Source organism: Thermobia domestica, chromosome 11, assembly GCF_964235325.1.
Source record: "Thermobia domestica chromosome 11, izTheDome1.hap1.1, whole genome shotgun sequence".
Taxonomy (NCBI): Eukaryota; Metazoa; Arthropoda; class Insecta; order Zygentoma; family Lepismatidae; genus Thermobia; species Thermobia domestica.
Window position 1 is genome coordinate 4,527,931 of NC_137464.1, and position 18,522 is coordinate 4,546,452.

The window sequence follows — 18,522 nt, forward strand, 5'->3', positions numbered from 1 at the left end:
ATAAGTGAAACCACGCATGCTTCTTATTGCTATATAGATCTCCCCCTTCTTTTCTTTTAAATCTGTCAATGTGTTATTTGTTCATGTTTTTACCAGAGACTCATGTCCGCGTGGTCTCGGCTTCGATTCCCGGCCAGTGCTTCCCAATTTTCGGCGCCCACCCAGTGTCGTGAGGCAAACTGGGGAGTTGCGTGAATAAAACACGTGACGGCCACTAGGTCTAGAGAGCTCCTAACGCACCAATTAGGGACAGGGCGTCGCAGCGGACTGGCCACGTGCTCGCCGCTACGGTGGACGTAGTTGAGCTAGTCGCTAGCAGATGGCGCTGGAGCAGGCTTAGGCTTACACATGGGCCATTACGCTAAATGGTTTGGTTTGGTTTAGTTATACATAAGTTAGACAATATAAGACCCCAACCATTTACACACACAATATTTACAATTTGAAATATCGAGAAATGGACTCCAGTGAATAATAATTAAAAAAAAAAAATCCTCAGAAGTCATCGTTCTTCAAGTAGTGTCTGCCAGTTGATAGTAACAGGACTGTTTCCTGAAATGGTACCAGAAAATATTCATCACATAGGAATCCCACAGCACATAAAAAAAGTTAATGGTTAAAATTGTATTAACCTCACCATCCGTTTGAGATTGTTATTAATGTTAAATTATTTCGGCAGTCGCTGCTACCTTTATCGGTACCATAACTGATAATAGACTCCTTGAAAAAGGAAAATCTTCTTACTGTGAGGTAATCTTAGAACAATTAAAGGAACGTAAATCATCGGAAAACAAATATAATTGAAGTATATACAAAACTCCAGGTAATTTAATGATCTGTTTTTCGCACTAAAGCACTGATCTTCCCTTGAAGATTATCGCTCATTAAAATTACTGACTTTTCAAATTGTGAAGTGTCGCTTTTAGACATAAAAGTACGAGCGGAAATCTTCAAGGGAAGAATAATGTTTAAATGAAACTGGGATCATTAAATTAACTGTAATTTTCTATATACTTCAACGACGAGGCGTTGTTTTCCAATGATTCACGTTCCTAGAACTCTTTCAAAATTATCTCATACTAGGAAGATTTTTAAGCTTCCCTGCTGTTACATTTTTCTCAGTGTTCTGTGCCACTTCCGTTTCTTTTTTCCGGGCTCCTTACATTTCAAGTTTTCTCTACTATTTTGATAAGCATCCATAATTGTACACAAGAGTCGTCCGTGTTCGTTATGATTTTAATATGAAAGAAATAGAACAATCATGAACTAGGACTGTATCTGTATAAATGTTCCATTCTAATGAATCTAAAAGAGAAAAATCTTTTGTGTAACATGTTCCTTTATCTTTTATTACAGCAAGTCAGAAGTTATTCACAGGTACAAAGCACATAGAGTAGAAATTATTTTGAGTTGTACTTCTGTATTTAGCACACTTGTAATGTTTCTTCAGCAGAAATGTAACCACTAACAAAATGAAACTTAAATTTCACCCATATTTTACACATTTAATGTATAGTTCAATGTAATCTAAACTACTGGATTTATTATCTAAACATAAATTATTGAGATGATACACCACATAATGGAACATGCATAAAATATACAAACTAAAAACTACTTTTATTTGCGGTCAATTTACGTTTTTACTGTCCTTTATGATCCCGGTCTCCGGGACAGACACTACTCCTCGAATAAACCCGATTACTGGTTTCTGTCTCATATAGTCTGTGTGTTGTAAAGGGGTGTTAACTTTAACCAATTAACAAACAAGATCTAGCTTTTCGATTGTCTACACTTCATTATCCAGGAAGGACATAATACAGGGTGGCCCAAAAGTATGTCATTTCTTATTGTTATCCATCACGTAGACTTGATTCTTTATTATTTGTTCTTAATGTCTTTTTACTTATACCTTAAGCTCGGAACAGCCGAAGTAAATGAACTCATAAACTAGAATGTTACACTAGATCAATGCAGGGGTGTATATCTATTTTGGAGCCACCCTGTATATTTACCCTCGGAGCTACTGTTTTTATAGAGATATATTGTAAAAGAAATATGAATTCATCAATTTATGATGAATCAATATGAAAGATCTACAAAATGTGGAACTTTTAGGTACCATAAACTGGGTATACTTTGGCTCTTTTAAAGGCAAATTTGGCCCAAAGGAGGAGAAACATTTGATTTCATTTTACATGGTTATTATGTTTTCTATCAGTAAGAAAAGTTGTGGATCGAAGTATTATAACATTGAGATCACATGAATATTGGCGCTAGTGATTTGTTTCCAGAACGTGGGAAGCAAAATGCTAGCAAGTGTTAGCAAGTAAACGTTTATCATATTTCAAGTTCCACAACTTTTCTTCATTGCATTAAAGTGACATATCCTGAATGCACAAGCAAGTAGAATATAAAAACATGTTCATTAGCGAATATTGATAAGCTAACGCCTTAAATGTTTGTTCAATTACGCACAAACTATTAAGCGTTTAATTGCGTGGGGTAACATTGACCCATATTTTCTGTGTTGGTAATGGTCCAATATTAATGGTAAAATGGTGTACAAATGATGCGATGAAATAAGGAAGATTAACCCCCCATTAGCTTCTAAAAGAGGATATTATACAGTGCCTGAATTGCACGAATTTTTTTCCTAAAACTGAGCAGTATGGTACCGGTTATTTTCGGATGTTAAGTATTCATCCACTTAGAGAGATTTTCATTTAATGATATTTTTGTTTGCCTCTAAATTGAACAAAGTGATTTCACACCTATGTTGGTAATATCGGTATTTTAAGTTAAGCATTCAGAAATTTGTTGAATTCTTTTATAGATATTTCGTATCCACCCAAGTAAAATACAAATATTTTCATCAGACGACATTTCTCGTTCGATTGAAATTGAGTAAAAACATTGATAATTTCACCAATGTGTTTATAATACCCTGTTCTTTTCTTCTGCTTCTTAAATACAGTGCTACTATAATACTTTCATGTATTAATTAGTCATTTTGACAAATGGGCTAAAGTTACCCCAATAATGAAAAATCTTGCACGGCATCAAAAAATTGGAACTATAATCATCATTCTTGGTCACACTGAGTTCTTACTGCTTTCAAAAGAAAGCCAAAGGATTGCATTTTAACAAGGAGAAATCTCATTAAATTACCTCCCTAATCTTAGGAGGTTAGAATGGGAATTTTGAAAATAAATAAATAATAATAATAATAATAAAAATAGGCCAAAGTATACCCAGTTTACGGTATGTGTAAAAGAACAAACTACAATCCTGAGGCACACAGACATCAGATAAAAATAAGAGAAGAAAGGGAAGGTTTGTAATAGGAAACAAAACATTTGAAGAAGTAGACAGATTTAGATATTTAGGAATGACAATAGATAACAGGAACAACATGACAAATATAATCACAGAAAGAATTCTAGCAGGAAACAAGGCGTATTATGCTAATGCACAAATACTCAAAAACAAAAGCATTGACAGGCAAACAAAGATGAAGATTTACAAAACGACAATTAGACTAATAGTCACTTACAGCGCAGAAGTATGGAGGTTATCTAAAGAAAAAGAAGAAAAACTACGAATATTCGAAAGGAAAATAATTAAAAAGATTTTCGGGCCAATCAGAGAAAATAACGAATGGAGAAGAAGAACCAACAAAGAAATAGAAGACATCTTAAGAGGAGAAGATATTGTACGGTTTATAAAAGCGCAACGGCTGCGATGAACGGGACACGTAGAAAGAATGGGAGAAGGATGACTAGCAAAGAAGATATTACATGAAAAGATATTTTCCACGAGAAGAAGAGGTAGACCAAAGCAAAGATGGTACGAGGATGTAAACAAGGATCTGAGAATATTGAAAGTTAAGAATTGGAAAGGAAAAGCAAAGAATAGAAAAGAATGGAGGCGCCTGGTGAAGGAAGCCAAAGCCCACCCAGGGCTGTAGAGCTGTATGGTAAGGTAAGGTATGAAGCATACAGGATAAAAAAAAGCCGATATTTTTTACGCGAGGTTGGCAACATGATGAAGTTGAGTATGCCGTAGTATTCTGTGCTTGCGACAGAAATCGAATCATCCGAGTGGAGCTACGTACCTGCGAATAGCAGCACTAAGGTGAAACGGCTGCCATAGTACAAAATCCCGCCAAATGGGAAGAGAAATCTGTCGTACGTCTGCTCAACAACAAAATCCCGCCAAATGGGAAGAGAAATCTGTCGTACGTCTGCTCAACAACAAAATCCCGCCAAATGGGAAGAGAAATCTGTCCTACGTCTGCTCAACACCAAAGGACAGAATGTACCTGACATCCATCGGGAACTGAGTGACAGTAATGAGTGAAAGGAAGGTGAGGCAATACTGCAGAGAGTTACGGGAAGAGCATTCAAATGTTCATGGCGATGAGTGTAGAGGAAGGTCTACTGTTCAGACGGATGATCTGGTAGAACATGTTAATGAAAAAGTGCAATCCAATCGCCCGTTCACAATAACCGAAGTCACCAAACAGTTTCAAGAAGTGTCTGGAGAGCCAGTGCATCGGATTAGACTGACAAGCTGGCTTATCACAAACTGTGTGTGAGGTGGGTGCCAAAATGCTAACAGACACTCACAAAGAGCAAAAAAATGGCAGCTGTACGTTTTTTGTTTTTCGCTGGGACTTAATATAACCTCGGTGCTAAAAGAAGGATATTAAACTTAAAACAAACAAGAAACGCCGACAGATAATAGGCAACTAAGAAAATAAATAAATAAAAATAAATTACAATTACAAACATATTTTCAAGATATAGAAAAATCTGCTTACAGGTTTCATGCTGGCAATTTTGACTATAGGCATCATAACACCAAGGAGGTGAATTGAAATTAATTTGACGCGATTCACATGCAGGTGTTTCATCTATAAACTAAACTGTCTAATCAGTGTAGCACGCACCTAGATTTTTCATTTTTTTCAAATCTCCCCTCCGCATATGATGAATCGTTTAACGAAAGTGCATATAGCATTTTCTTAATGTTCTGTGATAATTTCTTTTACAATTTTCTGGTAAGTAATTTGCTTTTCATGTCCTTCCATTGTTCCAAAGGGTAACCAAAATATGAATTTCATCCCAATCACCTAACGTAGTTCATTTATTGAATCGACTTGTATTTAAGTCCTTTATTAACAGCGAGGCCTACAGGTCCTACAGGTTTAACTTACCATTTGAACCACCAGTTGTAATCAGTAGTCCCAATTTAGTACGTTCGTGTCTTTATACGTGTGAGAGCCTTATACTACACATATACGTTAGGTACCTCTTTACGATTACTTTTATTTTTCATGTAATTAGATTAATATAAAATGTAGACATAAGTCATTAATAGTGTATGACGTTCCCTTTATACTTATCAGAATAGATGGTTTGTTTCTGTTATATTATTATTGATTTTATCGTAAACTTAATGTATAATACTGTTTTTTCTTTCATCTTAACACTCAGATTCCCACATTATGATTCAACTTCGAATACTCGCTGTCAGATTGGTTACATTTGTTCAAAGCTGTCTGATAAATATCAAATGCATCGTCAACGTTTTAAAAATCGTAAAGAAGATTAAACATATTAAAAATCTATATGAAAGAAAATGTAACTTAAAAGATAGATATAGGATGTGTTTGTGTCCTTTTTATTGAATATTCGAGAATTACGTAAACATCCCCTATTATTAATTTATTGCATTTTATATCGTTCTACAACAAAATATGGAACAGATGTAAGGGAAGTTTTACAATCATTAAGAAATATATATTTGAAATTTGAAAGGCATATATGTACAGGGCCGGATTTAGGGAGGGTGCAAAAGTGCACGTCCATCCCCCACCCCCCTTCGTTGTAAATATACACTATCTAAAATGAGAAGCTAGGAGTGAAAATAGCAACACTTTCCGAAAATGCTATCATGTTTCCTTTTGGGCTTAAAACAAAGGGAAGTTTTGCAAAATCGATAGTTTAAGTCAATTTTCTAAAAGTTGAAAGAAAAGGATTCACCGAGAACAAACACTTAGCATTTCCAGGGCATTTCCTCATTCATACCACAGATGCCTAAAGGCATTTAGAAAATCCAAATTGAACTCAAATGTACTGGTAGCACAGGTCTGCAAAAATAAAACAATGCTAAGCTGTTTCGGGTTAGTTAACTAATGCGTATGTGTTGGGGTGCGCTGAATCCAGGAATGGCAACCGTTTTGTCCTGGGACGTCTGGGTTTCGAACAAATGGGTGGTCATTGTTGAACAAAAATATGAACACAAATATGCGATTTACAGGAACACCATTAACAGCGTAACACAAATTAATGTACAGAAACACGCACACACGTGAAGACAAAAAAAGTAATACCACCCTCAATCAGATTGCTTGTGAAATAGTCTTCTTTTAAGGTCAAACTTCGTTTGGAGCTTGTCCTTTTGAAGGTGGCTGCCGGAAGATCCCTAAACAACATCCAGCAGTAGTCTACCATCATCGTAACACTCCAGCTCCCCTGATACCGTCGTTTTATTTCTTTTGATATCTTGACGGAAACGCTCCCCCTGCTCTTCACTCACTGCTCCCACATTGTTAGAAAAGTAGTCAAGGTGGGAGTTAAGAAAATGGACTTTTAAGCTCATGGAGCAACCAAGCTTTCGGAACGCGTGCAACATTTTTTCCACCATTTCCTTGTACTGTGGGACTTTTCGGTTTCCCAAAAACGTTTTGATGACCTCAGTAAAGGCAACCCAAGCCTCTTTTTGAGTTGGAGTCATTGAACTGATGAAATCTTCGTCGTATATTAGTTTTCTAATATCAGGGCCAACCAAAACCCGCGTACTCGTAGTATTTGAACAACAAACAGTGTAGCCAGAACTACTTACCAACGTTTTACAAATCTAAGATGTAATCTTACTAAATTCGTTTAATGAACAGTTTTTTTTTTTTTTTTTTTTTTTTTTTTTTTTTTAATCTCGTACTCTCATTCATGACACATTACGATATATGTCAGTGATCCCCATCCGGACCAATATACATGTATTTTCATGTTTCGGGGAGCACAAATACATTTAATCTTCCATGTTCATTTTTATTTTCGTGTGATGCATTTGCAATTTAGCAATTTCCAGCTACCTGTTTGACCACGTTACATTTCGATTGTACAAAAACTTGACGTCCCAGGAAGAAACGGGGGTCATTTTCTACTTCGGTGCACCCAGAAGCATAAAAATCAGCTAATCTTATGCAAATAGCTTTTTGGTTGCAGACCTGTGTAGTTATTGGTGCACTCTCCTCACAAAATTCCGAATCCGACCCTGTATATGTATGTCCAAGTTGGTTTTACATTTCAAGCAAATAAAGGACTGTTTATCTTGGTCATATTTATTTAAAGTAGGTAACTGATGCAGTTTATATAGTATTTAGATAGCGAAAGCTACAACCTCACTATCACTATTTTATCGGTCAACTAGAATTTGAGGTTAGGTCAGTGTTGTTAGTTTCCTTTGATCAGATGCGGTGGCTCATTAAATATTCAATTACATACATGAGATCATACTACGAAAGGAAAATTAAAGAATCTGATTTAAATTTGAAATACGGTGAAACATCCCTTACGGGACACCTCTATAATATGAACAAACTTTTGAGCTTTTTCGTGGCTAATGGTTAGCGTGCGCATCTTCAATATGGGAGACCCGTGTTAGATTCTGGGCAAGAACTTATGTGGTTCAGATCCAGGAGCGTCATTTCAGATTTTGCTTGGGGGGGGGGGCAAGACCCCTTGATATACGTAAAATTTCGCGTTTTTCACTGATTTACTACTATTCTATTGATAAAATCTATATACATCTGAAACTCAGGGGGGGGGAAATGCCTCCCCCTGCCCCCCTAAATGACGCCCCTGTTCAGATCCCATGTTAAGCTGTAGGTCTACGTCTCATTTATACGGGCATGGACAACTTTTTTTTTTTTTAATTTCTTCCAACGTTTTAGTAACCTCTCCATAACGGCCAGGAATTCTGGACCGGCGTTCAATAATGGTCTAACCAACAATAATTTAAAAATGAGAAACATACTCTTAAAGTTGTCCATTCTCTTCTGAAACTTATTTTACATAGCCCATATTTGGCAGTTAATACAACGAAACTCAACTTGTATGCTACATTGTATATTTATTTTGTAATTTGTTTTTTTATTTATGTTGTGGACCTAGATATTTAGATGTTGGTTAGACCGCTATTCACCCAGGCCCCCAATTATTCTCAGCTGGTATGTATTTAATCACAGAAAATAATTTATGCAATTTGAAAATAAATCTTCAATTGATCCAGCAGTTACAAGCAAACTTCGATCGGAAACTAGTATCCGCAGGATTATACGGCAGACAACTATTACTATTACTGACTTGCTCCCAAGAAATTCATAAACCATCGCGTGATTGGTTAGTTCCGTCGAGATTTTTAATATGTAATATGTACACACAGGTGTTTTGCGTCATTTTCCCACTAATTCGAATACTGAGTACAGTATTTCGTTATTAACCTACATTTACGTTTATGAGTAATGCATTTGCTGTTCACTGCATACAGTTACCACATAAACTATGAGTAAATTTAATTATTTACGGAATAATAATTATGTCTCACGCTGACCATTTTTAGATGTCTCACGCTACATTTTGCATAAGCATAATTTCATTGTGTTAATTGCAGACTGGATATAAAACCTAAGTGCATTGTAAACATATCCAGTGGCGTACACGGAATTTCACAAAAGGGGAGAGAAGTTCATATTATTTCAGAACACACGCTGGTTTTGTAATATATCTTAATATGTAGACTGAAAATGAAATCCGTGCTAAGTGTCAAAAATAGAAAAGTTCGGTTTAATGTTAAAATGTGGCCTATGTGCCTACAGGGGCGGATCCAGGACAGACTTCTTGGGGGGTGAGGCGGTGGGTTGGAATACTGCTACTTAGAGCTACCTTTAAGAGGTCCAAAACTCTGGGATGGGTTTTATTTATATAGGTATATATAAAATAAGAGTTTCCTCTTCTGGGGGGGGGGGACGATCGTCCCCCTTGGATCCGCCACTGTGTGCCTAACACTGCTCAGTGAACAACGGACTATGTAGTATTCACTATGGAAGTAGTTCAAATAATCGTTAGAAGAATGCGCTTGGGCCTATGTGCTATCAGTTCTGGAGTAAAACCTGGGCTTTTTACTCAACATTTTAATTTTGGCACTTAGTACGAATTTTACAGTCAGTCTACATATGGCAAATGTTTATTTTTTCAAAATATCTTGTTGAAGGGTGGGGTAAGGTGTTAAAACCCGGATCCCCTTCCTTTATGTAAGCCACTAGTCGCATTCTTATTTATTTGAACTTTTCAATTTATATATATATATTTCTTTCAACAGCCTGTGAAGAAAAGCGACTGGCGTAAGAAACACGAAGAATTCATCCAAACGATTCGAAGTGCCAAAATGGTGCAACAACATCTGGCAGCTGGAGGGAAAGTCTCCGATCTTCCCCCTCCCCCACCCATCGACACCTCTGACTACGTTCAGTGTCCTCACTGTGGCAGGAAGTTCAACGAGGCTGCAGCCGAAAGGCATATTCCCAAATGCCAGCATATCTTATCCAACAAACCACGCAAACGCTAAGAAGATTCTTATGTCTACATATATATACTGAAGCCATAATTTAGAAAATGAACCCACTCTACATATAAACGAAACAACAAATACAAGATATAAATTAAGAAAAAAATCTTTAACCTACTATTTGGAAGAAAACAAGACGCAGTCACCACTCATTGGTTCATCTTTTTTAAGATGTACATTTTAATATTTTTTTTGTATTTATTTATGCATAGTGTATCATTCAAAGTGTAACTGCTTATATCAAAGAGTTATGTAAACTGAGAAAGCAATTTTTCAGTTCGAAATTAATATTGTACGAAGATATGCTAATACTTTTCTTTATATTATATAAAAAAAATCAATAAAAATGTATGTATATTAGTTTTGTTCTTGCCGATCTCAATGATATGAGATGTTCCATTATAAAGCAAGTTTAATGCTTGATTTGTATCCTGAAGTATGACTGTGTGATATATCTATATTTTTTAATTTTATGTACCCGTTCGCCTGTTTGTTTGTAATGAGGCATGCATATATTAGATACATTCCAGATGCATCAAAGACTGTGTTAATATAGCTTTGTTTTGTGTTAACGATGTGAAAAAGGAGTTTCTAAAGAATGTGATACTCTAGTCCTCACAACAGGAGATTGTTTTAGGAATGAGGAAGTGAAAAAAAAAAGTTCCAATTTCTTAGAACCTAAGTGGTTGGGCGTCAAAATATACGTAAAATAATTATTGGTTTGTGCAACTTGTTGATTTTTTTTATACTAAATATATATATTTCTAATGATGATGTTGAACTAAGACGTACGAATTTAAGCTCAGAATAGTACATGGAATTACTTTCTTGTCTGATCGTCCTAGTTATTTTCCCATAATACAAGATGTCCTCAAGAGAAGATTTAAAAGCTAAAAATATCTTATTTCTAAGCAAGGTCTGATAACACCGTAGCAAGTTTCATGCACACACGAGTAACTTTTCTTAGTTACAAGACATATACTAGTTTTATTATATCATCTTGTGTACAATTATGATAATTCTGAAAAGAAAGTGTACAATTCTTATTTGAAAAGGTATAACTTATTACTTGTATAGTGAGAAATTAAATGTTTCTGAAAATATTTTTTTAATGTTGATTATAACATAACTACGTGATAACAAATTTAATTTATGTAGTTTTATGAATCGACATTTTAATTAAATAAGAAAAAAAACAAAGCGAAAAGAATGACCTGAATAAATTGTAGATATGGTATTCAAACAAAATTTCATAAAAAAAATAGAAATACATTTTTTCTGTCAGAAATGATAATATTTAGCTCTTAGATTTTTAAAACTATATTTGAAAATTAAAACAATTTGTAATATTCACGATGTTGACAAAATATATTAATTAATAAAATAAAATAATTGTTTGGGAAATAGTTGAGATTAGGTTTCACACTGAAAAATGTAAATATACTGAAACCACTTTTTATCAGTAATACTAGTACTGTAATTTTTCTGTGACATAACTTGAACTATTCTTGTAAAAAGTTGTTAAAAATCGTCCAACATGTACTACAGGACAAAATATAGATTCGGCTGGCTACCTCAGTTGATCACATTCCTAACTAGCATATGAAAAGTTGTACAAGGATAATCATTTTATGTGGATGTTTTGTGCGCCTTGTCATTAATGGTTCCATTTTCTATGTCCAATTAAATAGGACCTGGGAAATAAGTTACTAATGTTTCCACCATCAGTAACGCAGTTAGTTACGTCTGATGGAGACTAACCATTTTTTAATCTTTATTGTTGTATTGGGCCATATAATAACTAATTCCTCTGCACCATTGTCTCGAGTATGCAATGGTGCAATTGCAGAGATAATTTATATATATAATATAAGAAATAAAATGGCAAACCTTAGTTTTAGGATATTAAATTTAATAATCCTGTACATATATTTCACATGAACGCTGTTAGATACCAAAATAACACATGGTTGCTACATATTTAAACTTTAGGTTAGCGGTTAATATATGTAAAGTAAATGAACTAACAAAACCAGTGAAGCGGTTTCGCCGAAGAGAATATAAGGCGTACAGGTAGTTATTTCTCACTGTACATACCTAGTGGTTGTAATTGACTGATGGACATCAAAAATATGTTGTCCGAAAATGTTTGTAATTAATTAACATTAAAAGAAATTATAGGCGTATTGTATTCGAGCACTATGTTACTGTTTACTACAGAGAATAAAGTTAAATATTTTTATGAAGTTACTTTCTATTCATTGTATATTAAGTGCTGAAAATAACCAATTTACGAAGTGGGTCAAAAGTAGCCTCACACTTGGTAGGTAAGTATGCGCTGTACAGTATATTTGTGTGCATTTGTTACAATCATATTTGTTCAATGCTGTATTTACTTAACACTTCACTTACCTTCTGTTTTTAATCTCCTAACTCCTGAAATTGCCCCTCTTAAACATTGCAATATGTTTCGTACCCTTCCATAACATTAGGACACCAAATCCTATCTACATAAAGAGCCTATCCAGTTTGTCATAAAGACCAGACTGTGTCATGTGATCAGGTCAAAAGTCACGTAGCGTGCTAAATCGAGTCTGGAGATTCCAAATCCACATGTGAGATTTCAAGCACGTAATCTCCGCGTGTGGCGCCCTGGTAATTCGCAGAAGATATATATATTTTATCATTATTATTGATTTTGCTCAAACAACTTGACTTTTGACAATGTTCTTTGATATTTACCTTATGTGCTATACATCGTTTTTGTAAGCTCTTCCATATGTCTTTGCAATAAGCTTTCAATTAGCAATCTCCTTATTATAATTTTTGAGATATGTGGACGAATTAATTTTTTTCGTTGACTTTAATGTTAATGTTTCGTGAGCTTTTACTATATTACATCCATTTTAGAACAATTTCTTTCTTGAATGGAGAATCTACATGGTCTCTTCTACATTTGAACTGAATTTCAACCATCTCCCTCTTTTGGTTTTTGAGATAAGTAGAGAAATTATTTGTTTTTTATTGATTTTCCATTGACATTAATGCTAATGTTTCATGCTGTTTGACTATGTTCCATCCATCCATTTTAGGACAATTTGTTTTTGAAATATAGAATCTACATGGTTTCTTCTACATTTGAGGTGAATTCCAGCCATATCCCCCAAAAGTCTTTTCACATCATTGCAACTCCATAGACCCTTTCAATAAATGTTTTTGAGATGTATTCTCTTAACTCGCCCACTGTGAGGGGATTTCTCTCGTAAGTCTTGTTTTTGCCACTGGTGTTAGGTCAGGGTGAACGTGGTGGACATTCGATGCTACCCCTTCTTCCGACCCAACGTTATGGAAAGGCTTGGTTAAGGTACTCCCTTACTGGCAAAGCATAATGGGGAGATGCTCCATCTTGCTGGAAGAACAATTTGGCGAAGTTAGCTCTGGTACTGAGTTCACGAAGCATTTCTAGATAATTCACCTCATCAACAGTTCCATCAGGCTGGTTCAGCTGAGAAATGATTCATTCACAATTTGATTAATTTTTTAGTTTTACGTCCCGTTCAGCAGCGAGGCTATATGAGACGTGGACCTAATGATTAACGTGAAATTTGAACCACATGAGCTCCCACCGGGAATCGAACCCGGGTCTCCCGCGCCAAAGGCGTGCATGCAAACCGCTTAGCCACGAAGGAGCTCAATTCACAATTTGAAGCAAGCCTTATCTGACTAGACGATCTTATCGTGAAAGTCAGGGGTTCAAACAGATTTGGTCATGCATCAATTCGCAGAACTGAAATCCGCGATCGAGATCATGGGTGGTATAGTTCAATAACATTTCTAAAACATAGATAAAGGATACATAATACTGGTTTGGAATTATTGTTTGGAAAACAGATCTAAAAAGTCAAACCAGTAGTGAAAGAACTTTAAGGCTACTTTTGGCCCACTCAGCATTATAAAGTTTACATATCTTAAATAAACGTCTTATTAACGCCGAAAAAGTATCACATTTCTCCTTTGTGAATTAATCAATCCACTAGCGGCATATCAAAAGTAAAACTTGTAATAAACTTTCACCGTATGGGTAAAGTTCCAAATTAAATTGTCGATAATCCTATTTTTATCCAAATTCCTAAGAGTTACGTATCAAATCCTCCAATAAGATTTGAAATACACATACGTCACAGGTAACTATTTTTATTTGCCCTTAATTCTTTCTTGGTATACTGATAGACCTTGAAGAGGCGAGTAAACATTTGAAATATTATGGTCTGAGGGCTTTGGTTTTCGAAATATTGGCTTTCGAGTCAGAAATCTTGCTTTTGGTGAAAATTCGACTAATTGGTATTAGGACAAAAACACATTGAATGCAATCGAAGCGCACCCCAAGTGTGAACTGTGTGATTTAATTCAACCAAACATACTAAAATACGTACATTATAAGCACTTTCGCTAAACCTTCATCAGATAGGAGGGGAAAAATAACAGAAAAATAGTTGCGCAGTGTTTACATGACAGCATGATAGAGCAAGGAACAATGGAATATCAACATGACGTTTCAAACTATTGTTTTCTTGCCCTTCCATTCTAAGAAGACCTAAGAACACCGCTTTTTATTATTAATAATAATTTTTGTTTGTGTGATAATGTTCTCACCATATTCCGGTATGCAGTTAATTTCAATGCCTGTTTCGAGATTGCCTCGGATTTCCTTGTTTCATGCAAGTATATACACACACATTACTTGACAATTATAAAAAGTAACCAAGGAAGTTCTGTCGCTTTTTTACCCACCACCTTCGAACATCGATATGTCATCTAAGACGTACCTGGAACATCAAATATTGTCCCCATCAGCATCGACAACCTTCTGCCAACGATCTGGAAGGCCCTGGATTCCATCGCAGTAGAGCTTGGTGGACCGTGAAGCGAAGAACATATCAAGTGCATCTTGCACCTCTACTAGGGATTTAAACTCGCGTCCTCGAAGGTGATTGTCCAAGGAATGAAACAGGTGATAATCGGACAGTGCATTGTCCGAGAAGTATGGCGGATGAAATAGTGTTTCCCATCCAAGGCGCAGAATGGTGTCCCGGGTCATCCTACCCACGTGGGGCTTAGCGTTGTCTTGTAACAGGAGGACCCCTTTGCGATTCAGAAGTGCTGATTCCAGTTTTGAAGTTTTGTTGAACACGGCTCAACTGCTGACAGTACACAGTTGCATTGGTGCTTTGACCAGCTGGTAGTAGTCCATTAAACACACAGGAGGACCTACGTTTGGTGCGGTGCTGGTTTCGGCTGTTTTGGAACCGGTTCATAGTATTCTAACCAATGATTACGGCGCTGTGGAGCTTCGTACAGCACACACTTCTCATCACATGTCAACACCCTGTCCAGAAATGTCTCCTTCCTCAGACAAGACAGCAGAGAAACACAGGTATCTGCTCGTGCTCTCTTCTGGCTTGGAGTCAAATCAAGTGGGACGCACCGACTCAACTTGTAGAGCTTCTGAATTTGATGAAGGTGTTGCCGAATGGTTTGAATTGTAGTCCCAGTTCCTCACATGTCTGGACACTGTTCGCCTCAATTGCTTCCTGAAGATCTTCATTTTGTTCATGTGCTGTCTTCAAGTGATTCGTTATGGTCCTTTAACTTGCTAAACCACTGCTGTACTGTCTGCATAGTCACGACACCCACACCAAAGGCCTGGCATATCTTCCGCCCCGCTGCAGTGGCTTTTGACTCCCGTTTGAACTCGTACAGCATATACGCCCTTATGTGGAGGTCTCATGTTCACTTCGTCCTTACGCAAGTTTACGCTGTAACTGAACTGCCACAACCAGACAGTATGTTGGATATATCCACACCAACAACTGACCTTCGACTTATCTCCATTCGCATCCAACTCACGGTGTGAGGGCCAATTGAATACATACCTCCACATAAAGCGACAGAACTTTCTTGGTTACCTTTATACTACGAAACAAACACACATAAAGCTACAACTTTGTGTTTATAAATGTATGCACCGGTTACACCCATCAGTAGAGGCAAGCGTGCACTGGGAGTTTGAGATTACATAGGTGATTATATGTGGTTGAATGATTTACTGCAATTAGAAAATGAGAATTCAACATTATTATTTTTGTGTGTGTTTTTATCAAGTGAAAATAAGTTTAAAATGGACTTGCGTCTCTATTCCAATAACTGGATCATAGTTGACTTCGAAATGTTAATAAATATTGTTAAATTTAGTGAATTTGCTATCCGCGGAAAAGATATTTCAAGATGGCGGATAACGAGATTAAAAACCTACCACAAACAAATATTGAAGTTGAAACGGTATCTGGTGGACATTCAAAAGATATAGATTTAACTTCAAAGAAATAAATTTAAAAAAAATCTATAAATTGGTTTTATTATTACAAGATACTTATCAAATTATCAAATATGTATACAAATGAACATCTCGCCCTTATATAGCATTATTTAATACCGACCAGAATAAGATGGAACTATGTCACTATTGGATATTCGTAGACAGTTATTTTTGCCAAAAACTCCGGCTGTAAATAATATTAAGAAAATTTATAGGAATACCATTAAAATTTTGTTTCAAACAGGAAAGGAAGCTAACGCATTTACACAACATGAAATATTTCGGCAAAATAATTGGTCTGCATATATACTTGACTATGCAATAAACTCAACGGGAGCTATCACAGATGTGTGCACTGAGTTATCCATGGAAGACCTTCTAGATAACCATGGAAGATTTAAATTGCGACAAACCGATTATTTCAGTTCAAAGACTACATCACATGGACTCTATGAACAATCTTATACCTATCAAATGTCACAGTTAAAAATGAAATGAAATCTTTTATACCATGGTTATGCCGGCTGATATAAAGGAGACGGTGATGATGAGAAATGAATGAAATGATAGAATGAAGAAAGTGGGAGGAAACGGAAGAACCCCGAGAAAACCCACGCACACGATACCTGTCCACCACAAAGCTCACTTGGTGCGAGCTGGAAATGAACCACGGACCCTCATGCACCAGAGGTGAACGCTCTACCACTGAACCACAGTGATCTCTTCAGTCACAGTTAAATTCAATGCACAATCGTTACTCCCAAAATGTTAACTTACTACCTAAGTCTACCGGTTAAGCTGTATATACTTCCTATAAAACAATGTAATGAATGTTGGTTATATGGTCACCTAACTTCTAAATGCACATACAAGGACAATCGATGAAAAAAAAAATAGTGGGAATCATAATGCAGAAGTTCGTAAGAATGAGAGCAAATGTTTATATCGATCACAGAAGCATAAAGCACTTTTTGGAATGTGTAGAAAGGACAAGAAAGAAACAAACTGTACACAAAATGATTACATATCTTCTTTAATGACTAAAACACAACATACACCTAAATCAGGCCTTTTCTTATGCAGCAGCTGTCAACAGTGTAAATAGTTGAAAAATTAGGAATTTAGGCTACTCTAATTTGTATAAATTTCAATTAAACTAGAGCAAACAGCAAGTTACAAAATTTAGGCAAGAGACCTTTTCAGGGAAAAACGCAATGGTATAGAAAATGACACATTCACCGTAACTTCAACGAAATCCAAACTGGATGCACTGCCACAGAGTTATAAGAACATGTCTTTTAACAAAGCGCCAGTAACAAATAATTCTCAACAGTAAAATTCATAAATCATTAAAAATATATAGATCAAAGTGAAGTTAATTCCATAATGGTAACAACAGGAAAGAATGAAGCCATTTCAAAGGATATAAATTTTAAACAAGATCAATACACGGAAAAGCACTCTTTAGATTGTAACGTGCATTAAGCCAGAATTATAGTTTTTATGAAAAATGTTTTTAATATTAAAAAGTTTCATTTCGTCAGACAGGGAACACTATCTCGTGAACAGTGTTATTTTAGAAGAGACAGAGTTATTCCAGGAATAAACAAGGCTAAAATCAACACAGAATTCACGGGTGTTCCACCAACCGAAAACTTTCTCTGGTGAAAAGCATAAACGGAATCTAGTAAATACGGAAATATAAACGTATTAAAAATTAAGATGTAGAAAGTTTACTTGTTCAGTTGGACCCGTACGTTAAGGTTGCTCCACTGATGTTGTAGTTGATGTCTGAAGAGTTCGAATAGCGCAGAAGTACTATCCATTATATCAGCTATCAGCCTGCAGTCCATGGGATCTATTGTCTGCCAGACCTTGGAGTAGCGCGACGCCGTCATACTGTAAGACGACCTCAAGGAGAACGATGAACAGATGACGTCAGACTCCAGTCCCAGAGGAGTAAGGTCCCAATAACGGCTACAACCAGCTGCGAAGCCAGGACACTTGAATCCAGGGCCCAACAGCGATCTACACTTGATCAACGATACGAGTTAGTCACGGCGAAAGAAGTGAGATTCTCTTCCACGAATTCAATCCCAGCAACTCAACTTGCAACACAAAGATAAAAAAGTTAATTAGTGCTTCGTTAACATGTGAGATTAAGTAGTGGTGCCTGCCCAGTTTCGAAGTCTGCGGTCTGCTGGATCATCCATATAAGTAAAACCACAGATTCATGCTCTCTAAAATTTCATGATTGAGGGAAAAGGGAACTTATTAAATTTCCGCTCACATAGCCTTACATTGGCATGTATAATCAAATTACTTTAATTTTGATGTAGTTCTGAACATAGCCTTCAGCTATCAGAACTTAATTCTCATCGATGTTGCCTGACCCTTCAGGTCAACGAGCAGATCATTTAATTAATTTACTTTATTATTAATTTTAAAAA

The 18,522-nt window shown here is 36.0% G+C and overlaps 1 protein-coding gene across 2 annotated transcripts in view; it reads left to right on the plus strand.

Annotated features, from left to right (window-relative positions):
• Nucleotides 1-11,942, plus strand: part of LOC145663836 (uncharacterized) — a 29,582-nt gene extending 17,640 nt beyond the window's left edge. For both annotated transcript variants that reach the window (XM_081729943.1, XM_081729944.1), the window contains exon 4: nt 9,451-11,942. In XM_081729943.1, coding sequence (XP_081586069.1) covers nt 9,451-9,696 — 246 coding nt within the window. In that variant the 3' untranslated portion in view covers nt 9,697-11,942. The remainder of the gene's footprint in view (nt 1-9,450) is intronic.
• Nucleotides 11,943-18,522: the final 6,580 nt, after the last annotated feature.